At 49.9% G+C, this 23,643-nt stretch overlaps 1 protein-coding gene across 3 annotated transcripts in view; it reads left to right on the forward strand.

Annotated features, from left to right (window-relative positions):
- Positions 1 to 23,643, forward strand: part of dpp6a (dipeptidyl-peptidase 6a) — a 1,922,242-nt gene that overhangs the window by 1,305,212 nt on the left and 593,387 nt on the right. For all 3 annotated transcript variants that reach the window (XM_072508192.1, XM_072508190.1, XM_072508191.1), the window contains exon 7: positions 6,915 to 6,996. In XM_072508192.1, the coding sequence (XP_072364293.1) occupies positions 6,915 to 6,996 (82 nt within the window). The remainder of the gene's footprint in view (positions 1 to 6,914; positions 6,997 to 23,643) is intronic.

Here is a 23,643-nt window from a genome sequence, read left to right on the forward strand (position 1 = left end):
CTTAAAGTATATTTCCCCCAACCTCCCCATGGAGGACCATCCCCACAAGTATCAGGGCGCCTGCCCCCAGCCCCCACTCCCCACCAAGGATGTATTGGGGGCACTCTCCCCACTCTCTCCCGCTTGTCCCCCACCATGGAAGTATTGGGGGCACCCCTCCCTCCCCCCTTCCCCCATGTTATGGACGAAGTATCCTTCACAGCATTCACATTCATCACCCCGCCTCCCCCACCCCAGTCCAGCGTCATGGCTCTCCCCTCTTTACCCACCACCTCACAGATGGGGAACACCCCCCCAATCCCAAGACGGGTTACACCGCCCACCAGCGCCCACTTGGCAGTGCCCTCTTCATGTATCGCCAGCACCGCCCAGTTGGCACTGCCCCCTGGAAGTGACAGGGGGCAATGGTCAGCCTTGTCCTTCAACCCTCAGAGCCTCCATCTGGTCTTTGCCTTTGAAAACAAGTTATTTGTTATAGTTTATGATGCACATTCGCACCGGCGTGACGTCAGCCACCTGGGAGAGGATACGTCGTGGGCTGATGCTCCGGCTTCAAGCCCTTTAATTATATTACAATTTATTTAATTGCATGGAAATCAGGGTCATGCCCTCATTGTGCGCACATCTGATCATGACACCAGTGAGTGGGAGGGGAGGGAGATGCCAAGCCGAGATCTCACCGGAGCAAATCCCGTTTTGACCCTCTCATAAGACTTGGCGGCCATAATGGGATTTGCGCCTGTGGTGAACGGGGCCGGTAGATCGCGCCCCTAGTGCGGGATCAGATAAAGGCAGAAAAACTTTGGTTGAGCAAATGGAGGGTGGAGGGAGAGGCGGGTCAGGAACGCACTGGAATTTTCAAATCTAGAGGTAACAAATCATGGATTTGGATTTCAGCAGCAGATAAGGTTGGAGCAGAGGTAGGAGATGGTACAGAGATAGAAGTCGTAATTCTTTGTGATGGAGGGGATATGAGATTAGAAACATAGCACAGAATCTACCAGGATACTGAAGTTGTCAAAAGTTTATTGTAGTCTGAGACAATGGCCGGAAGGCAGGCGGAATTGGTGGCAGGTTTATGGAATTGATGGATTTTGGAATTCATACTCGGAGCCACTGGCTTTGTTTAACTGCAGAGAATTGGGACTCGTGCAGCTGTTTTGAGAACGAGGAGTGCAGAAGCTGAGGAGGGAGAACCATTTATGCTGCCAGTCATAGAGGTGAGGAAAGGAAGCTGATGGTCACCAACTGGTGGGAATGGGGTCAAAGGGGAGGAGGCAGGTCTCACGGCCAAGGTGAGCTCGGCGAGGACAGGAGACTAAATAGGAGAACAAATGGAGGGAGATGTGGGTTCAGGGCTTGGGCAGGCGAAGTCATGGGAAAAGGGAAGGGGGAGAATGTAGCAGAGAGAGCAGAACAATCATAGTGACAAAGAAGACTTGAGTTCCTCACATGTATTATATTTGGTTCGGGTGGAGGGAGGAATTGAAGAAACTGTCAATAATAATGTAAAGAAGTGAAAAAGGGTCATCTCTGCTGCCACAGGATAATCTGGGACTGGTGGGCAGTAGTGGCAGAGGAGAGCAAGGGCTAATAACATTGCTGTGTTCCAATCAGATCTGGAGATGGTTGGTTAAACCAGTTGTATACCAGAGACAGTCACTTCTTCAATCCTTGCAGTTGAGGGGGACAATGTGGGGTCCATACCAGGAATGAACCGAGATAGCGGGGAATAAATGTCTTGCTGGGGACACAGATATTAGAGGTGAAAGTAAGAGGGTTGCTCACACAAACCCACAATTACAGAAGGATGGTGACTAATGGAACCCCAACAGTTCAGCAACTGGGGCTTTGGAATGGCAGCTGTCAGTATGCCGGGGGTAAATTTACTTTAATGGTTGCAGAAGGACATGGGGTTCTATGGGGATAACTGAGTGCCCTTGTCAGTAATTAAAGGAATGTGAAGAAAGAGGTCACAGAGGACGGCAAGGCCGAAGGAATGGCCAAGGTTTTGACAAAAGAGTCATCCAGGCTTGAAATTTTATCTCCCTACTCACTCCACAGATGCTGTCGGTCCTGCTGTGGTTGTCCAGTATATTCAGTTTTTGTTTCAGATTCCAGCATCCGGAGTAATTTTCTTTTATCTTCCTCTTAAATTCACCGCCATTTCTCAGCCAGGAATGTCTTCGCTGAAGGAGTCCTGCTCTTCTCCCGACGGGATTCCTGTTTGTCTGTTTTGCCCTGTTCACCTTCCTTGCTTTCCAGTTCCCTCTTGGTGTTTGACAAGGTGTTACCAAAACTCGCTTTCAGTCATGTTTCCTTCCTCAGCAATTGTTTTCGTCTCGGATTTATCCCACACATGGATTCCAACTCAAGTTCCACCCCTCATGTTTTGAATCCACCCAGGATTACAGGTATCTCCAGGACATGCAATGTTCCTTGGATTGCTGTTCTTGCCGCATCCTGAGATCCACGCTCAGCGCCATGTGCACGCACTTGATATCTCTCTCTCGAGCGGTGTCCACTCACCCTATCTGAAAGCTGTCCACAATTTCATTTCAATCTTCATATCATCTGATGCCTTCACAAAAGACTTTTTCTCGTCCTTTCAGGTGTTTTAGAACACAAGCCCCAACAACTCGTCGATACCAACGGTCATCCAGGACACTCAACCACTTCCCATCCCTCCGATCCCATTGTTTCTAACCCCCAGCCCTTGCCGTGAACACACCATACCCTTTGACCTTTCCTTCTCTGAGACTGAACGTGCTGTACCCAGCTTTGACAAAGAGTCACCCAGACTTGAAACATTAGCTCCCTTCTCTCTCTACAGGTGTTGCCTGACCTGCTGCAATTGTGCAGTATTTTCTGGTTTTGTTTCAGATTCCAGCGTCCGCAGTCATCTGCGTTTATCTTGTTGGGAGTGTTTGTAATTGAAGGAGCGGCCTGGGGAGGGCAGACGCATTGAACCCAGAGCTGCAAATGGAGTTGAGCTGGAGATTGAATCCCCGAACATTAGGAGTCGCTCAGTAGAAAGGAGGGAAGGTGTCTCAGTGAGAAACTCAATACTGCTGTCGGAGAACATGGGTTGTGAAGGGGAGATGAGAGGATCAAAGTGGGGTGCTCACAGGAAGTGAAGATGCCAGAGCAGCAGGAGAGATGAACGTGGGCCTCAGTGATAAGGACCAGCTGTAGGTGGGCTGAGCTGGATGAGAAGCAGGTTGGTGATAGTTGTGTCGCAGAGAATACACCCCTGCTGGCGGTACATCATGTGATCTGCAGTGACATCAGAGGATGTTTGCTCGGGTTTGTGCTCCATCTTGGATTGTATGAGCAACATCTCATTCAGGAGCTAAAGGGTTAGCTGTGCTCCTGTGGAAGCAAATATTGAGAAAGTCATGCCACCTGCTGGTGTGAAGAGGTATTAAACCAAGCTACACGGAGACCGTATTAAACTGGAGGGTGAACAGACCAAACAGCAAGTAATCCTCCTTGTGAATGAAACTAGAGCAACATGTATTCCTGCCTCAGTTTACTATCATTATCGACTCTTGAGTCATAAGGTTACGGGGCCCCGTTGCCATTCCAGCATTTCAATCCACAATGCAGGCTTCTGCTGACTGAAGATGAAGTACAAATATTGAACATATGGAGAAATTAATCCCTGTCTGTAAGTGTTTGAGACATCACCATCACAGAAGTTACTAGAACCAAACTGAATAAACTTTGAAATCACTTACAAGGAGGTTCTAGATAGAATCAAATGTTTTAAAACGAATAAGAAAGATTTCCATTTTTTACTCTGGTTTTTCACAACTCGAGGTCATAAAGAAGCAATCTCTGCTGGACCTGGATCAAATCCAGATGTGGATTGACAAGTGACAGGTAACTTTCACGGTACATGGGGGATAGATAATGAGCATTTAAACAAGCGAAGGGCTAGCCATCTCTGCTTGATCTTCAACAGCCTCACCTCAATCAACCCTCCAACCTTTAACACCGTGGGTGTAACCGTTGACTAGAATCTTAATGGACCAGCTATGTCAACACACCTCCCGACTTCCCAAAGCCTGCCCTACCTGCCTGAGGTCCGGATGTGATGAAATGCTCATCACTCGCCTGGGTGTTTGATGTCACGACAAGGCTCCCCGAGTTTGGCAACCTGAACAAGGTAGTTGGCCTGATGGGTGCCCCTGCCACCGGTGCGAATGCCCACCCCATCTATTACTGCTGCACTGTGGCAACAAGATGTACAATCTACAGGATGTGCAGGGAAGGTGGATTGGCCATGCTAAATTGCCCCTAGGTGGGGTAAGAAGGTAGGGTAGGGGATTGGGCCCAGATAAGATGTTCTTTCAGAGGGTCGATGCAGACTTGATTGGCCGAATGGCATCCTTCAGCACCGTAGGGATACTATAGGGATCCTGAGATGCAACACAGCAGCAACTTGGTCTGGTTAACCCCTGTCTTCTAACCCTGTTTCAGCTGGAGACTTCCCTTGGTATCGGGCACCTCATTCGCAGCCCCATGGGAGATTTTCAAGTAAATATCAAGCATTTGTTACCATCCAAGGCACCATAAGACCATAAGACATAGGAGCGGAAGTAAGGCCATTCGGCCCATCGCGTCCACTCCACCATTCAATCATGGCTGATTTCAACTCCATTTACCCGCTCTCTCTCCATAGCCCTTAATTCCTCGAGAAATCAAGAATTTATCAACTAAATTTATTCTCCATTTATTCTCTGATCAGGAGTGTTAAACCGGTTATTCTAATTATTGTTTTTTTTTTAAATTTAGTGTACCCAATTAATTTTTTCCAATTAAGGGGCAATTTAGCGTGGCCAATCCACTTAGCCTGCACATCTTTGGGTTGTGGGGGCAAAACCCACGCAAACACAGGAAGAATGTGCAAATTGCACAGGGACAGTGACCCAGAGCCGGGATCGAACCTGGGACCTCAGCGCCGTGAGGATGCAGGGCCAACCCATTGCGCCACCGTGCTGCCCGTTCTAATTTTAACTGCAGTAAACCTTTGTGTTGTCCAACACTCTCTACCAACACACTCTACCAAGATTCTCTACCAACCAGTGTTCTCAAGTAAACAGAATTTCTGATAACTCAATTTAATTTTTCTAAAAAGCCAACCACTTTGTGTTCAGATAATGATTTCGTTAAACAAACTACAATTAATAATAACAATATCATAATAACCTTTATTGTCACAAGTAGGCTTACATTAACACTGCAATGAAGTTACTGTGAAAAGTCCCAGGTCGCCAGGTTCCGGCGCCTTTTCGGGTACACAGAGGGAGAATTCAGAATGTGCAATTTACCTAACAAGCACATCTTTCGTGACTTGTCGAGGAAACCGGAGCACCCGGAGGAAACCCACGCAGACACGGGGAGAACGTGCTGAATCCGCACAGGCAGTGACCCAAGCCGGGAATCGAACCTGGGACCCTGGAGCTGTGAAGCAATGGTGCTAACCACTGTGCTACCGTGCTGCCGTGAAGGTTATAAATCTGCAGGAGTTGTTCTTGGGTATTACATTGGAATTATTAAACTATTGGGTCAGAATTGGTTATTGTGTCCTGAACAGAAATGTCCCAGTTAGAGCAACTGATGGTGCAGCCATCAGCTCAGTCTCTGTTAAAATCCAGCCTGAAGGTTTGTGGTGTGAGTTGTGTCAGCTTAGTCTTCAGTAGTGCTGTTGTTAATGTGATCCCTGCAATGCCGGGGCCCTTGACTGCCCTGCTTCATCGCTCCCCCACCCTCCCCTCTCCCCCTCAAAGATAGAGCAGGAACTTGTCTTGGCTCCGTAGCAATATCACCCCCTGTAACTGGCTCTTCTGCTTAACCGGCACCACCCATTCCCCGAGCATTCAAAGAACATAGAACAAAGAAAAATATAACACAGGCACAGGCCCTTCGCCCTCCAAGCCTGTGACGACCATGCTGCCCGCCCAAACTAAAACCGTTTACACTTCCGGGGTCCGTATCCCTCTAATCCCATCCTATTCAAGTATTTGTAAAGACACCCCTTAAATGTCACTATCGTCCCTGCTTCCACCACCTCCTCCAGCGGCGAGTTCCAGGCACCCACTACTCTCTGTGTTAAAAAACGTCCCTCGCATATCTCCTCTGAATTTTTCCCCTCGCACCTTAAACCTTTGTGACCCCTCCACCTTGGGAAAAAGCTTCTGACTACCCACTCTATCCATGCCCCTCATAATTTTGTAGACGTCTATCAAGTCGCCCCTCAACCTCCCTCGTTCCAGTGAGAACAAACCAAGTTGATTCAACCTCTCCTCATAGCTAATGCCCTTCCTATCAGGCAGCATCCTGGTAAATCTCTTCTGTACCCTCTCCAAAGCCTCCACATCCTTCTGGTAGTGCGGCGACCAGAATTGAACACTATATTCCAAGTGCGGCCTAACAAAGGTTCTATACAGCTGCAGCATGACTTTGTCAATTTTTATACTCAGTGCCCCAGCCAATGAAGGCAAGCATGCCGTATGCCTTCTTGACTACCTTCTCCACCTGTGTTGCCACTTTCAGTGACCTGTGGACCTGTACACCCAGACCCCTCTGCCTGTCAATACTCTTGAGGGTTCTGCCATTTACTATATATTCGTCGGACAATAAAGATTTGTTTCAACATCATGTAGTCGAGCCAACTTCTCCTAAGAAACCAGAGAATTTTGATCCAAACCTTTTTTCTCTTCCTGCTCGATTCACCAATCACAGTTTCTGTATTTGGGGCGGTTGTAATGCTCGCTTCCGAACATTCCTTAACCCTCTCTGGGGGCAAGTAATTGATGTTTGCCCTCACAAGACAAGCTGACTCCTGTTGCTGAACTTTCTGACCGGCTTGAGTGATAGAAATCTGACCTATTTCCTTCTCAATGCAGGGAGCACCTATCCTTGAATCCACCTGAGGTTCGGGAGGCAGAGTTGCTGTACGCTGGCTGGGGTGTCCTAGGTCAACAGCTGGTGAGAATTTGTTTTATTTATTACGACACATGTATAGACGCATTTTATTAGCGCCTTCAAGGGCTCCACCAAACCCTCTGCACGTCATGAAGTTTGAAAACTCGAAATGAAGAAGACCGAGCAAATTTCATGTGTTTTAAGAGAGTAGATTCGCCTTATATCTGGCTTTACAATGTTCAATTTGACATTTAGAGAAGAGTTTTCGAGTTACAGCCAAGAATGCAATAAATGTCCTGATTGTTTTATAGCGGCAAAGGGCAGCGGCGTGTCGAAAGCGTGATAGTTTCTTTCTTAATTCAAAATGTAGATCATGCCCTCTCAGTCTGCTTTTATGTCCACTGGCATTAATTAATTTCTGACATTTATGGACTTTGAGCCAGTTTCAATGTCCGGATATTGCTTCGCTGTCATCAGCCATGGGCAGCGTCGCTGCTCCCTCCAACACTCTCGTCTCCAGTTGTACCACAGACAGTAGGGACTGGATTTTTCCTTTGCTTAACCACTGATTTTTTTGGTGCATCCCAGACGGCCAACATTATTGGTGTCAGTGTTTACAGCAAATGTCTATTTTAACAAAAAATGAAATTATTGATCACGTTTGTCAACTTACTCCTTTGTTCCTATTTCTGATATTTTCTGACATAGGGCGGGATTTTCTGGCCCTACCCACCAGCCGGATCTTCCGGTCCTACCAAAGGCAGTTTCCCCAGGCGCAGGGTGGGTGTGCCATGCAAAGCGCCGTGGATATCGGCGGAACTGGAAGATCCCCACTGGCGGCCAATTGCGGACCGCCTCCGCCACCGGAAAACACACCCGGAGGGGGGGCACAAAACCCCACCTGGTAGAATTTACAGTACAGAAACAAGCCATTTGGCCAAACTGACCCGTGCTGGTATGCTCATATGTGCCTCCTCTCACCCTCCTTTGTACCCTATCGGCATAACCTTTCTCCTTTGTCTACTTACCCAGCTTCCATTTAAAGGCATCTGTGCAAATCCCCATTCTACCTTTAACAGCCACTGCAGGGGTTTCCTGAGCTCTCTGCAGCTCACTGGAGCAACAAGGTGAGGGCGTAGTGGGGAGTGCATCTTCAGTGAAACGGTTAGGCTGGGAAGCCTTCAAACAGTGACACTGAAGAGCTGCAGTCACGGGTCAGGTGAGAGGTTGCAGCTCACAGATCTTCTGCTGAGAATGTGGTTTTAGCGCTTGACATGTGGGGCGTCATTCTCCGACCCCCCAGCGGGTCGGAGAATGGCCGTTGGCCGCCGTGAATCCCGCCCCCGCCGGTTGCCGAAGTCTCCGGTACCGGAGATTGGGCGGGGGCGGGAATCGGGCCGCGCCGGTTGGCGGGCCCCCCCGCTCGATTCTCCGGCCCGGATGGGCCGAAGTCCCGCCGAGAAATTGCCTGTCCCGCCGGCGTAAATTAGAGTAGCTATTTACCGGCGGGACAAGGCGGCGTGGGCGGGCTCCGGGGTCCTGGGGGGGGGCGCAGGGCGATCTGACCCCGGGGGGTGCCCCCACGGTGGCCTGGCCCATGATCGGGGCCCACCAATCCGCGGCGGGCCTGTGCCGTGGGGGCACTCTTTCCCTTCCGCCTCCGCAACGGTCTCCACCATGGCGGAGGCGGAAGAGATTCTCCCCACTGCGCATGCGCGGGAAACTGTCAGCAGCCGCTGATGAACCCGCGCATGCGCATGCGCCGCCCCGACATGTCATTTCCGCGCCAGCTGGCGGGGCAACAAAGGCCGTTTCCGCCAGCTGGCGGGGCGGAAATCCCTCCGGCGCCGGCCTAGCCCCTCAATGTTGGGGCTTGGCCCCCAAAGATGCGGAGCATTCCACATCTTTGGGGCGGCACGATGCCCGTCTGATTGGCACCGTTTTGGGCGCCAGTCGGCAGACATCGCGCCGTTTGGGGAGAATTTCGCCCATGGTTTTAGCGCTTGACATTTGGGGCGCCAGTCGGCAGACATCGCGCCGTTTGGGGAGAATTTCGCCCCATTTCCAACCTCGTGAAAGTCAGTTCACCTGCCTTGCATTTCATTCACCTTGATCTGCGCTTCCCTGCTATCAACCGATACCATGGCATGAACGCGCCAATGTGCACCTTTGATGAGGAAGAAGAAGAACACTAACACCAACTGCAACAAAAGCAACAGCACCAGCTGGCTTTTCCACAGCCACAAGGCAGAAGGGATAGACCCAGAGGTCCAATTCCAAGGAGGTGAGACCTTCAACACAGGGTCTACAGGTAGAAGATCAGCTCTCTCAACATTTCGAAGCACCAGTGTCTCAGGGGGCTCAGGCTGTGTGTTGGTCGTTGCTGGGACGGAGACCTCCTTCGCAGTGTACCTGGAGGGTGCACATTGCCAGCAGTCATCGAGGTGTCTCTCAGTGGATAGAACACCAGCACCACCCCCTCCACCCCACAGCTATCTGCCTCTTCATGGAGTTCACAACAAGTAGGGTAGGCAGGGACTTGAGTATGTGAGAAATGGATTGTGTGGAAAGAAGGGAAGATCAAAAGTGTGAGACACAGGTGTGAGGTGACACAAAGAGAGAGTGTGGATGTTTGTTGTTCCGATGGACATGTGAGGTGACTGGAGAGAAAGGAATAAATACAACTGCAATGTTTGTTGGTGTAAGGAGTGCAGTGCAGGAGAATATTTCAAATTCAAGGGTGTAGGGGGGTTGACATCTGGAAGTGTTATGCCATTCATCTTTCATGCTCTCCTGAGATACTTGATTTGCTTGGGACACTGACCTGGATTTTCATCCCTGACGTGGGTGCGCAGTGCCATGAAAGAGTGCCCCAAATACTGGGATCTTCATTGTCAGGGTGGGGGATGTGTGTGCTGGAGTCACACCTGCCATCCCAGATGTGGATTAGAGGTTGCAACAGGAGTTGCCAAGTGATGGTTAAAAGGCCCACCTCAGTTCTCTGGAACTTCGTCCTAGTTGTGTTGCTAAACATTAAGAACTCTAAGCCTCACCCATCACACCCCAGCAGCTCCCAGCTACTCCCCATATGCCATCCATTCAAACCCGTGCCCCTCCGCCCATCCCCAATGGCCCCCATACCTTCCATGCCAACTCATGCTACTCTGCATCAGGCATGGGTGACCAGGAGACTCTCCTGTTCCTATTGCTTATCAGAGGCTTATTGTAAGGATTTAACGCTTGATAGTAAACAGTGTTGGGTCATATTATGAATGCACCTACCTTGGTCATCAAGTCCTGGAGTGGATCTAAAACCTGGTGCTTCTAACTCAGAGGCGGGAATGCTATCCTTTGCAGCACGAGACATCCCATTACAGATTTCACTATCCGGAAAAAAAATATCTGATTCATAAAACCCCATTCAATACATTTAATCTCCTTCAAGTACTTAATCCCTTATTTTAAAAAAATGTATTCATGACTCCACATCAATCCTTTAATAATCTCTTAGAATTTTCAATCAAACTAGAACTTACAAAGCCGCCATAGTGACACTGACAGGTTGTGGAAGTAGTCCAGCAGTAATCATATAATTATTGTGACTAGAAGTAACTTTATTAATAATTAGAATTAATAGTATGATTATAATTACCTTTCAAGAGAGATCTTACCATAATGATAATATAATTGGACTAGAAACCTGCACACTACAATTAATAAAAGATGTTGGGCGGGATTCTCCGCCGGCGGGATTCTCCGTTTAGTCGGGGGGTTTCCCGACGGCGTGCGGCTGCCCCACAATGGGAAACCCCATTGACCGGCCAGCGTAACGGAGAATCCTGCCGACCGGTCGGGGCAGAAATGTGGCGCGGCGGGGCCGAGAATCCATCCCGTTGTCTCGGAGTGGGCTGGAAAAATAATGGCAAGTTCGCACTGTATGCCATTACGAAAGCACAAATCGGCCAGAAAATTCAGCCAAACATGAGATACGTTGTGAGTTGCAAATTATCAGACTTGGCTGGGCACTTACTCCGTTCCTTTGATTGCTTAAACAAACAGCAGCTCACTCTCAAATTCCCTGGGCGGGATTCTCTGAAATGGAGGCAGAATATCCACGCCGTCATGAACGCCATTGCGTTTCACGACAGCGCGAAACGGGCGCGGCACTACCGATTCTGGCCCGTGCACGTGCAGTGGTGCCGCGTCAGTCCGCGCATGCACGGAGGACTTCCTCAACTTGCCGGCCCCGACGTAACATGGCGTGGGGGTTCAGGGGCCGGCCGCGTAACAAAATAGAGCCGGGGCTGGAGAGGCCCGCCGATTGGTGGGCCCCGATCGTGGACCAGACCCCACCGGAGGCCCCCCATGGTGAAGGAGCCCCCCCCCCTGCCACCCCACAGGCCACCCCCCGACCCTGCGCACAAAGTTCCCGCCGGCTGCGAGGAGGTGTGGACGGCGCAGGCGGGACTCTGCTGTTTCCGTGCGGCCGTTCGGCCCATCAAGGCCGGAGAATTGGCAGCCCGGTCGCGGTCAGCGGCACGCGACCGGCGCCGCGCCAAACGCGCCGGCGCAAATGGCGCCGACTCTCCGGTCCTCGGAGAATCGCGTGCCGGCGTCGGGGCTGCGTGACGCGGTTGCAGCAATTCTCCGGCACGGGGCTCAGGGAATCCTCCCCCCTATTCATTTTAAGAACATTCTGGACTTACACATTAACTGCACATTTAGCAAAAAGTCACAGCTCGCACTTCAAGCATAAATCCCCATTCTGCAACATCATTAATTGCTCGCACAACCTTCTCGGCAAAAAGTAAATGATTTAAGTTGCCGAGTCTCATTCCTGCGCGCAGTAAATTCTTGCTAGAGATTTTTAAAATGTCAAATTTTAAACTTTCAAGGGTGTGAAGTTCTTCAGGAGCAGCAGGCTGCAGCCCTGGGCTGGAATGGAATGTTGAATTGTTACGCAGCATTCTGATTCCAGTTCCATTGGAGTATCAGGATTCCAATTTGGAATATCTCCACCGGGCTAACTGCGGGGTCGCAGCTGTAACTGTATTGCAAGCCGGCCAGGTTCGCGGTGTCATCATAGCTTGCCGAAGAATTTTATTACATTGGGCCTATGTTCGAGATTTTCTTGTTGCTGATAGTCCTTCCCCCGTCAATTGTTGTGCATCGACGGCAGTCAGAGGAGATGAGGCATAATTTGTATTTGCGGTACTTAAATTCATACAACCATCTCATAACTCTATAACCCGCTCGTGTCATGCAACTGGCTTTCCGTGAGGTCTTTTCCGTCAATGTCTCCCAGAAAATGTCCAGCCAGAGTTGGCAACGCTAGCTGAGTATGACACCAAGTCTGCAAACAGGCTGGCTTAATCTCAAACTGTTGCCAGGGAGGATGGAGTTGGTCGCTTGGCAGCAGAGTTTGGGAGCTAGGGAACCAGAAACAACATTTTCAATATTCCCAGTATTTGATTGGTGGAGATTTCTGCTCATGCGGTACTGGATGTTAAATAAATGGTCAGTTAATTTTGCAACATGGGAGGAGTCGTGAGACGTGGTGGTGAGGTTGAGCTGGGCATTGTCAGCCTATCTGTGAAAACTAAAGGTATGCTTTGGATGATGTCTCCAAAGGACAGCATGTCGATGAAAAACAGAAGGGGGTCAATGATAGATCCTTGGGTGATAACATAAGTAATAGCGCAGGAGCAGGAAGAGAAGTGATTGCATATGATTCTCTGGCTACAGTTAGATAGATAAGAATGGAATTAGGTGAGAGCAGTCCCATCTACCTGGGTGGCAGCGAAGAGGCATTGGAGGAGGATAGTGTCAAATACAGGTCGAGAAGGATGAGGAACAAATGTTTACTTTTGCCCCAGTCACATAGGGTGCCTCATATGACTTTTATAAGAGTTGTTTCAATACTGTGGTAGAGAGTTGGAAACCTGATTGGAGGGATTCAAACCAGGAAAGATGGGAACTGATGTGGGAGGGACTTATTAGAGTTTAGAAGAGTGAGAGGTGGCCTTATTCAGACATATAGGATTCTCACAGGAAATGACTGGATGAGAGTCAGTCCTGAAGTTGAAAAGATATCAGAGGAATCAGCGGAATAGTGGCATTCTCACTGGACTAGTCATCCAGAGACCCAGGACAATGCTCTGGGGAAATGGGTTTGAATCCTGCCAGAGCAGATGGTGGAGTTTGAACTGAATAAAAATCTGGAATTAAAACCATTGTCGATTGTTGTAAAAATCCACCTGGTTCACTAATGTCCTTTAGGGAAGGAAATCTACCATCCTTACCTGGTCTGGCCGACATGGGACCCACAACAATGTGGTTGACTCTTAAACGCCCTCAGGGATGGGCAACAAATGCTGGCCCAGCCAACGACACCCAATCCCATGAATGAATTTTTAAAAAACCATGGCATATCTCGTAATCCTGAATTGCTTTCCTTGCCCTAATATTCATCGCGCTTCTTACTCAATTTGCTGTGCTGCCTCTTTGGGTAATCCAATCCAAACATTCACCACCTTCTGTGTAAAACTAATCTGACTTCTTCACTTTACCGGTCCTGAGCTTCCTTGTTGATTTGGGATTACATCAAACGTGTTGCGAGGTCTTGGTTTATGCCAGTATACATCTTGAATGCTTAAACAACATTTACTTGAGGTGTCTCCTCTTTAAGCATATATAATCCTCATTTCCCTATTCTCTCTTTATAGTTTAGGTTCGTTATTCCGAATACCCTTTGGTTGACCTTTGCTCTATTAATTGAAGCAAGGGTGTGTCTGCAAAATGCAGATAATTTGGTTGAGATTCATGAGGATTTCATGATGATACCTCAGTCAATTTGCTTTAAACCACCTTACATAAACCAGCCTGAAATATATCAATTATTGATCAAGCCAACTCCGTGAACAGCAGGATGCAGTGCATGAGACTGAACGAAATGTAAATGAACTCTTCCTTGCCAGAACATCAAGAGCAGTCAGACACTAAAACCATAGTTAATTACCATAACATTTAGGCTCCTCGTCGTACCTTCAGAAGAATTGGGCTGAGTGATGAGGGCAGTGCGGTGGCACAGTGGATAGCACTGCTACCTCACAGCGCCAGGGACCCGGGCTCGATTCCAACCTCAATGGAACTAAGTTAATGTCCATCCTAACATCTGGGACGTGATTGTCTGTTTCTACGGCTAAGTGCCGGCTCGAATGGAGAATCCGCGGGAGGTTTACATGGAAAACATCAGTGCAAACATTCCGGTACCGGTGAGGGATTAGCACCGGCGTCGACTGAAACTCCCGCCGCCCACTCCAAAAATGGTTGGAGAATGGCCGGGTCCCGGCGCATGCGCACTGCTCATGACCTGCAGCAATTGCATCGTACAACATGACACCGGCAGTGTATGGACCCACCCGCCATCCATGACCCCACAGCCCACCCACTGGCCACCCCCCAGCCCTCGCAGAAGCCACCCCCGGCCAGCGGCACGGATCCCGGATGAGTGTGGCAGCGCTGGACACAGTCCGCAGCTGCTACGCTGGGTTCACGATTTCCGTTACCACACATGTACGGTGCTGTCGGGAACTCGGCGGTGCATCACAGGTGGGTCGGCCGGTGAGGCGCCAACGGCAATGCTACTGCCAAGGTGCGCATCACAATGATGCCATTTCGGAGGGGATGGAGCATGGCTGACCAGCGTCAAACCGGCGCCGGCCCCGATTTCGACGTCAGGGCCCATTCTCCACCCGATCACAAAACACGATTTTGGAGTCGGGCGACGTAGAACCCTGATTTATGAACAAGAGGAGGCCATACAGCCCTTCGAGACTGTTCTTCATTTGCATTCAATAAGATGATCTGATCATGGCGCTAATTCCACGTTGTCACCTATCCAGACAGGTGGGATAGCCACAGACAAGAACGGGCTTACAAAAATGCAAAACATAGCACAGATCCGGACGAATAGGATATAAACAAAGACCAGCAAAGGGTCACAAATCAGCTTATACGAGTTCCGAAAAAGGATTATGAAAGGAAACTTGCAAGGGGCATCAAAATCAATTAGAAGCAATTTTACAATTATATAAAGGGAAAACTGGTGGTCGAGAGCAATGTAGATCCACTAAAAGCTGAAAATGGCGATATTAGTCATTGATGAGGAAATGGCAGACACAATGAACAATTACTTTGCCTCAGCATTTACAATTGAAAAGGAGTGTGGTGATGTGCATCACTGTAAATACATGTAAGCTAGCCAGACACTAGAGGGAGCACCAGAAACATCACACACACACACTCAACCAATAGATAAGTTAGATAGGAGGCGACCAATGGACATTCACGATACACAAGGAGGTGACACGACCACAGGGGGGCATTACACCAACCCATACATAAAGGACACCACACACATGATCTGCCCTTTTGGCCAGTGGAGACAGTCAGTGAGGAGAGGCACAGGGTTGATTCAATATTACACCCACCACGTGGAAGACAGCAGCTGGTTAGTCAGTTTAGGTAGCTATAATAGGATTAGCAGTAGTGTCGAACTCAAGTTATAAAGGTGTACATAGTGTAAATAAATGTGTTGAAGTTATCTACAAGTCTCGACTTCCTTGACAAATGCAACACAAGGAAGCCGCTTATGTTCCAAATGAAACAAAACAAAACAAGGAGGATAACCTACCGGAAGGCCCGAATAAATTAATAGCTGATAGAGGACGGGGACTTAAAACATGTCACTCCACTTTTTTAGAAGGGTGAAGAGGGAAACCAGGGATCGATTAGCCTAGCATCTGTGGTGAGGAATTTGCTGGAGTCTATACTCAGGGATGGTGGAAGGGACCACCTTGAATATTCCAGTCGATCATGGAGAGCCAACATGGATTTGTGAAGGAAAGGTCATGTCTGACAAATCTAAGGGCAACACCGGGTTAGCCCTGCATCGTCACAGCGCCGAGGTCCCAGGTTCGCTCCCGGCTCTGGGTCACTGTCTGTGTGGAGTTTGCTCATGCTCCCCGTGTTTGCGTGGGTTTCGCCCCCACAACCCAAAAATGTGTAGGGTGTGGATTGGCCACGCTAAATTGCCCCTTAATTGGAAAAAATGAATTGGGTTCTCTAAATTTATTTATTTTTAAATGTCTGACAAATCTTATTGAATTTTTTGAACAAGTGACTAAGGTAGTGGACAGGGGAATGTCTATGGATGTTATTTATATGGATTTCCAGAAGGCATTTGATAAAGTCTCACATCAGAGATTGTTAACTAAGGTTGAGGGAACTCCATGGAGTTGAGGGAAAATTATTTCCATGGTTAGGAAATTGGTTGAGTGGCAGGCAACAGAGTGGGGATAATGGGTATTTGCTACAATTGGGAGGCGATGACTAGTGGTGTACCACAGGGATCTGTGTTGGGACCTCAGTTATTCAGATTATTCATTAACGACTTGAATGATGGCATTGAAAGTTTTATATCCAAATTTGCTGATGATACAAAGCTGGGGGGTGTTGTAGACAGTCCAGGTGATAGCATAAAACCACAAGGAGATATTGACAGAGTAAGTGAATGGGCAAAAATGTGACAGATGGAATTCAATGTAAGCAAGTGTGAGGTTATCCGTTTTGGAACAATAAAGAATAGAGCAGAGTACTTTCTAAATGGGAAGAGGTTAAGTACAGTGGATTTCCAAAGAGACTTTGGTGTTCAGGTGCATAGGTCCTTAAAATGCAAGTGCAGAAAGTGCAGAAAATAATCAAAAACGGTTAATGGAATGCTAGCCTTTGTATCCAGAGAATTGGGTATATAGACACAGAAGTTATGTTGCAGCTGTACAAAACCCTGGTTGGACCCCACATGGAGTCACTGTGAGCAGTACTGGGCACCACACCTGAGGAAGGATACTTTGGCCTTGGAGGGAGGGCAACGTAGGTTTACAAAAATGATACCTGGATTGGAGGGGTTAAATTATGAGGATAGATTATTCAAATTAGATGTGTTTTCACTAGAATTTAGAAGATTAAGGGATGACCTGATCGACATCTTCAAGATATTGACAGGAAAAGACAGGGTAGATAATGTATAACGGAAGAAAGTTAATGTCCATCCAAACATCTGGTTGGCGATTCTGGAACTGCGGGCACAGTCTAAAAATTAGAGCCAGACCCTTCAAGAGAGATGTTAGGAAGCACTTCTTCACTCAAAGGGTGGTAGAGGTTTGGAATTCTCTCCCACAAACAGCAGCTGAAGCTAGAATCTGAGATAAATCGGAGATACGTAGATTTTTGTTCAGCAAAGATGTTAAGGGACATGGGCCAAAGGCAAGTTTTGGCCACAGATCAGCCATGATCTCATTGAATGGCGGCGGGACAGGCTCGAGGAGCTGGTCTACTCCTGTTCCTATGTTCCTCTGATAATCTTTGACTGTCTTGTTCGTCAAGAATCTATCTGCCTCTGCCTTAAAAATATTCGATAATCCAGCCTCTGCCGCACTCTGGGGAAGAGAACTCCAAAGACGTACAACCCTCTGAAATAAACAAATTCTCCTCATCTCCGTCTTAACTGGGATACCTTTTATTTTTAAATTGTGACCCTTAGTTCTCTTCCACAAGGGGAAATATCCTCTCAGTATCCACCTTGTCAAGTTCCCTCAGGAACTTAATTAAGGCAACCTCACATTCTTCTAAACTCTGATGGATACAGGCCCAGCCTGCCCAACATTTCCTACTGCTCCCCGGACCTGGAATACCTGACTGTGATGTGCCACCCGTATAACCTTCCACGGGAGTTCTCTTCTGCCATCATCACGGCGGTCTACCTCCCACCCCAGATGGAAGTGAAGAAGGCACTTGATGAATTGTACACCGTTATAAATGACAATGAAACAGTGTACCCGAAGGCCTTGCTCATCGTGGCCGGGAATTCCAACCAGGCTAACATCAAGGGTCTACTGCCAAAATTCCACCAACACATCTCCTGTCCCACCAGGGGCCCCAACATCCTTGACTACTGCCACACAAACATCAAGGGTGCCTACTGATCCATCCCCCGACCGCACTACGGAAAATCAGACCACAAGACGGTGCTCCTCCCGGCATACAAGCCGAATGCGGTTAAGACGGTCATGCAATGCTGGTCTGAGGCAACAGAAGAGTTCATACATGACAGCTTGGAGTCAGTGGACTGGTCCATATTCAAGAACTCAGCAGCCAACCTAATCAAATATGCCACCTCTGTCACAGACTTCATTAGGAAGTGTGTAGAAGATTGCGTACCAAAGAAGGTAGTACATGCGTTCCCCAACCAGAAACCATGGTTTAACCGAGATTCACTCCTTACTGAAGGCCAGGTCTGAGGCGTTCAAGACAGGCGACCTTGACCTGTACAAGAAATCCAGGTACAGTCTCTACAAAGCCATCAGGGATGGCGAGAGAGAATGTCAGACTAAGCTACAGTCACAGACACGGACTCGTCGGTTGCGGCAAGGCTTAAACAACATAATGGGCTATAAAGTAAAGCCGAGTAGAATCTCCGGCAAAGCGCATCCTCCCCAAAGAACTTTATGTATTCTATGCTCATCCCGAGCAGGAAACCAACAGACTGTTGTCAACTGCCCTGGACACACCCATTCCTATCGTCACAGCTTCCAAAGTCAGATCGGCCTTCTTGAAAGCAAACTCTTGGAAAGCAACGGGTCCTGACGGAGTCCCTGGTCATTCAATCAGATCCTGCAGGGACCAACTGGCGGGTATGTTTGCCGACATCTTCAACCATTCCCCACTCCTTTCCGAGGTTCCCATCGACTTCTAAAAGACCACCGTCATACCGGTGCCAAAGAAGAACCAGGCAACGTGCCTCAACGATTACCATCCGGTGGCCCTGACTTCAGTTGTAATGAAGTGCTTCGAGAGGTTGGTCATGAGGCACATCAACTGCATACTCCCAGAATGCCTTGATCCACTGCAATTCGCATATCGCCACAACTGGTCCACATCAGACGCCATCTCCCTGGCCCTACACTCATCCTTGGAGCATCACGACAACTAGGACTCCTATGTCAGACTCCCATTTATTGACTAAAGCTCCGCCTTTAACACCATAATCCCAGCTAAGCTCATATCAAAACTCCAAAACCTAGGACTTGGCTCCCCCCTCTGCAACTGGATCCTCGACTTCCTGACCCATAGACTACAATCAATAAGGATAAACAACAACACCTCCTCCATGGTAATCCTCAATACCGTGGCCCAGTAAGGCCGTGTGAGGGTCTGGTGTCACACGTAGGCCAGACTGGGTAAGGATGGCAGAGTTCCATCCCCAAAAGGTATTAAAATGAACCCAGATAGTGCTAAATACTGGGGCCCTGCAAGGCTGCGTACTTAGCCCCCGACTATACTCCCGAAACACACATAGCCGTGTCCCAAAATCTGGCTCCAACTCCATCTGCAAGTTTGATGATGACACGACCGTAATGGGTCGGACTTCGAACAACGATGAGTCAGAGTACAGGAGGGAGATAGAGAACCTAGTGGCCTGGTGTAACGACCACAATTTCTCTTTCAACGTCAGAAAAACGAAGGATCTGGTCATTGACTTCAGGAAATTAAAGTATCGTAAACAACCCTGTCTGCATCAATGATGCCGACGTGGAGATGGTTGACAGTTTCAAATTCCTAGGTGTGCACCAACAATCTGTCGTGGTCCACCCTCGTCAGCGCTACGACCAAAAAAGTACAACAGCGTCTATACTTCAGGAAACTAAGGTAACCTCCACATCCCAGATATCAGTCGAGTGAACCTTCTCTGAACTGCCCCAAATGCATTGATATCCTTTCTTCAATAAGGAGATCCAAGCAATACATAGTACTCCAGTTGTGCTCTCACCAACACCCTGTACAACTATAGAGAAGCATCCTTATGCTTCTTCCACTCCACTTGTACTTAACAACAACAGTTCATTTGCCGTTATTACAGGATGGACCAAGTAATGTGGCATTTGTGGTAATGTCACTGGACTAGTCATCCAGAGAGCCAACTAATACTCTGGGACCTGGGGCGGGATTCTCCGCAATCGGCGCGATGTCCGCCGACCGGTGCCAAAAACGGCGCGAATCAGTCCGGCATCGCGCCGCCCCAAAGGTGCGGAAGTCTCCGCATCTTGAGGGGCCGAGCCCTCACCTTGAGGGGCTAGGCCCGCGCCGGACTGATTTCCGCCCCGCCAGCTGGCGGGAAAGGCCTTAGGTGCCCCGCCAGCTGGCGGGAAAGGCCTTAGGTGCCCCGCCAGCTGGCGCGAAACTGACTTTGCCGGGCAGTGCATGCGCGAGAGCGTCAGCGGCCACACACGGCATCCCCGCGCATGTGCAGTGGAGGGGGTCTCTTCCGCCTCCGCCATGGTGGAGACCGTGGCGGAGGCGGAAGGAAAAGAGTGCCCCCCACGGCACAGGCCCGCCCGCGGATCGGTGGGCCCTGATCGTGGGCCAGGCCACCGTGGGGGCACCCCCCGGGGCCAGATCGCCCCGTGCCCCCCCAGGACCCCGGAGCCCGCCCGCGCCACCGTGTCCTGCCGTCCCAAAGGTGGTTCAATCCACGCCGGCTGGCGAGGGTTGACAGCGGCGGAACTTTGACCCATCGCGGGCCGGAGAATCGCCGGGGGGCGGCGCCAACCAGCGCGGCGCGATACCCGCCCCCGCCAAATATCCGGTGCCGGAGAATTCGGCAACCGACGGGGGCGGGATTCACGCCAGCCCCCGCCGATTCTCCGACCAGGCGGGGGGTCGGCGAATCCCGCCCATGGTTTCAAATTCAACCACAATGTCTGTGTTCCACCACCAATCGGAGAGGTTGAGAAGGGCCACGCTCCTTATCTGTGGAAAAGAAGGGTTCCTAATCTAATTGAAGGGAATAAAGCCTGGGTTAGAATTGCTTCACTCACACTCATATCGTTCAGGCTTCAGCAGCTGTGGGAATGCAGAGGAGACCAGGGAAGCTTCCCAGTTTCTCACACTTACCCAGAATTCCTGCTATGGGACTGAGTGACCGCAGTGAGGTGAACTTTACCCAGGGACGTGGGCGGGATTCTCCAAGCCTCCGCTCCGAAATTGGGGACCGGAGAATCGGCACCAGTCGTGCGGTGCCGGTCGGGGGTCATTGACAGAGGCCCCCGTGGCGATTCTCCGCTGGCAGCTGGCTGAGTTCCCGCTGGCGTGGTTCACTCATGGTTCCACCCGGCGGGAGCTCGGAGTGGCGCGGCCGCCCTGGTGGGGGGCGGGGGGGATCCGTCACCGAGGGGGGGGGGGGGGCTCCAGGATGGCCAGGTTTGTGATCGGGGGCCACCGATCGGTGGGCACGCGCAATTTGGAGGGGGCCTACATTGATGGGGCTGGCCCGCTGTGTGGGTCCACCATGTTGTGCGCGGACCCGCGGCCGAAAGTGCAATGCCCCGTATCGGCAGCCATAGATGCGTGGACTACTCCAGGGCCCTGCAAGCCCCCTTCAAAACGGAGAATCATTCTAGAAAAGAATCCAGAGTGATTCGTGCCCGTTTTCTCACGGGCATGGGGACATAGTCCTATTTTCAGATAATTCCGCCCAGGATCTCTCTCACCCAACAGCCTGAGAAAGTCACAGCCGGGGTGTGGTGCCTTCAAACTGGAGATAGTGCACCAGGACGAATAGGTGATAGCTTGATGCCAAACCTGGGGGCGAAATTCTCCCCCAATGGCGCGATGTCCGCCGACTGGCGCCCAAATCGGCGCCAATCAGACAGGCATCGCGCCGCCCCAAAGGTGCGGAATGCTCCGCATCTTTGGCGGCCTAGCCCCTCAATGTCGGGGCTAGGCCGGCGCCGGAGGGATTTCCGCCCCGCCAGCTGGCGGAAATGGCGTTTGTTGCCCCGCCAGCTGGTGCGGAAATGCGGCGCATGCGCGGGAGCGTCAGTGGCCGCTGACAGTTTCCCGGCGCATGCGCGGGAGCGTCAGCGGCCGCTGAAAGTTTCCCGCGCATGCGCAGTGGGGAGAGTCACTTCCGCCTCCGCCATGGTGGAGGCCGTGGCGGAGGCGGAAGGGAAAGAGTGCCCCCACGGCACAGGCCCGCCCGCGGATTGGTGGGCCCCGATCGCGGGCCAGGCCACCGTGGGGGCACCCCCCGGGGCCAGATGGCCCCGCGCCCCCCCCCCAGGACCCCGGAGCCCGCCCACGCCGCCTGGTCCCGCCGGTAAATACCAGCTTTGATTTACGCCGGCGGGACCGGCAATTTCTGGGCGGGATTTCGGCCCATCCGGGCCGGAGAATTGAGCGGGGGGTCCCGCCAACCGGCGCGGCTCGATTCCCGCCCCCGCCCAATCTCCGGTACCGGTGACTTCGGCGGGGGCGGGATTCACGGCGGCCAACGGCCACTCTCCGACCCGCCGGGGGGTCGGAGAATGACGCCCCTGATAGTGTGAAGTATGAAACAAGCCCCCAATCCTTTTCTTGATTATAGAATGCAAACTTACATATATGTCTGCCTTCCAACTACAGACCACCCAATAGTCTCTCTCTTGACATCATGGGCCAAATGGCCTCCTTCTGCGCCGAAATAATTCTGTGATTATGATTCTGTGTACGCCTGTAAGTAATGGCAAGTTAACAAGTAAACAGATCAAATTAAAGTGATAATTCCTTAAAGGGGTTCTGTAACCAAGGAGGATATTTTAAAATTAAAATATCATTTTGGGGGTGTCTCTCCTTGTACTCTTTTGAGTACCAATTCCTTAAATTAACAAATTAACCAAATAAAAAGCCCATTAAACCAATCGATAGCACCTTAAAGGATAATATAAGAGAAACAGAATTTTAAAGAAACCTTACATAAATAAATGAAAGTGCCATTTTGGGGGTCAAAGACGCATTCCAAACAGACGCATTCCAAACCCTGCAGTGCCCAGTGGTCGTCTCTCTCTATGCTCTTTTCGGTGTGAACTTGAAACAAATTTATAAATTAACAACTCAAATTCAAATAATAACCTCTTAAAAGGGCACTGTAACAGAGAAATTTAGCTAGCTAAATCAAATTTTGTGAGGTGAGGAAGTACTCTAATCCCCGCAGTCGGTACCTGTCCCAATATCTCGTGACATGTCTCGGTGTCAAGTTATCTTTTCATAACATTACTGTGAAGAAAGCCTCAAATTGTTTACAAATGAAGGTTCGGTTGCTGTTCCTAAGTTGGGCCTTCATGAGATGAGAAAACGCCCTGCTTGTCACATTGGGCCAGGGATTGCTGGATTGGGTCATCCTTCTGAAAGGGGACGGAGTTGGATTTCCGCCCTCTTCAACTCCATTACCGAAACAAAATCTCCAGAGGCCATTTGCAGGAGTGATGTCAAACAAAATTTAACACCCCAATGTCTACATTTCGAATTGTTCTAGCCGCTAAGGATTTAAGTGGTTCCAGTGGTTGCAGGGGCTGTTTAGCACAGGGCTAAATCGCTGGCTTTTAAAGCAGACCAAGGCAGGCCAGCAGCACCATTCAATTCCTGTATCAGCCTCCCTGAACAGGCGCCGGAATGTGGCGACTAGGGACTTTTCACAGTAACTTCATTTGAAGCCTACTTGTGACAATAAACGTTTTTCATTTCATTCATTTTTCATTTTCAGTGGCGCTGTCTTGGAATTAAACAATATAATGCCCTTTAAACTGCCGAGTTGCACAGCAAATTGTAGCCCTT

This window comes from Scyliorhinus torazame, chromosome 6, assembly GCF_047496885.1.
Source record: "Scyliorhinus torazame isolate Kashiwa2021f chromosome 6, sScyTor2.1, whole genome shotgun sequence".
NCBI lineage: Eukaryota > Metazoa > Chordata > Chondrichthyes > Carcharhiniformes > Scyliorhinidae > Scyliorhinus > Scyliorhinus torazame.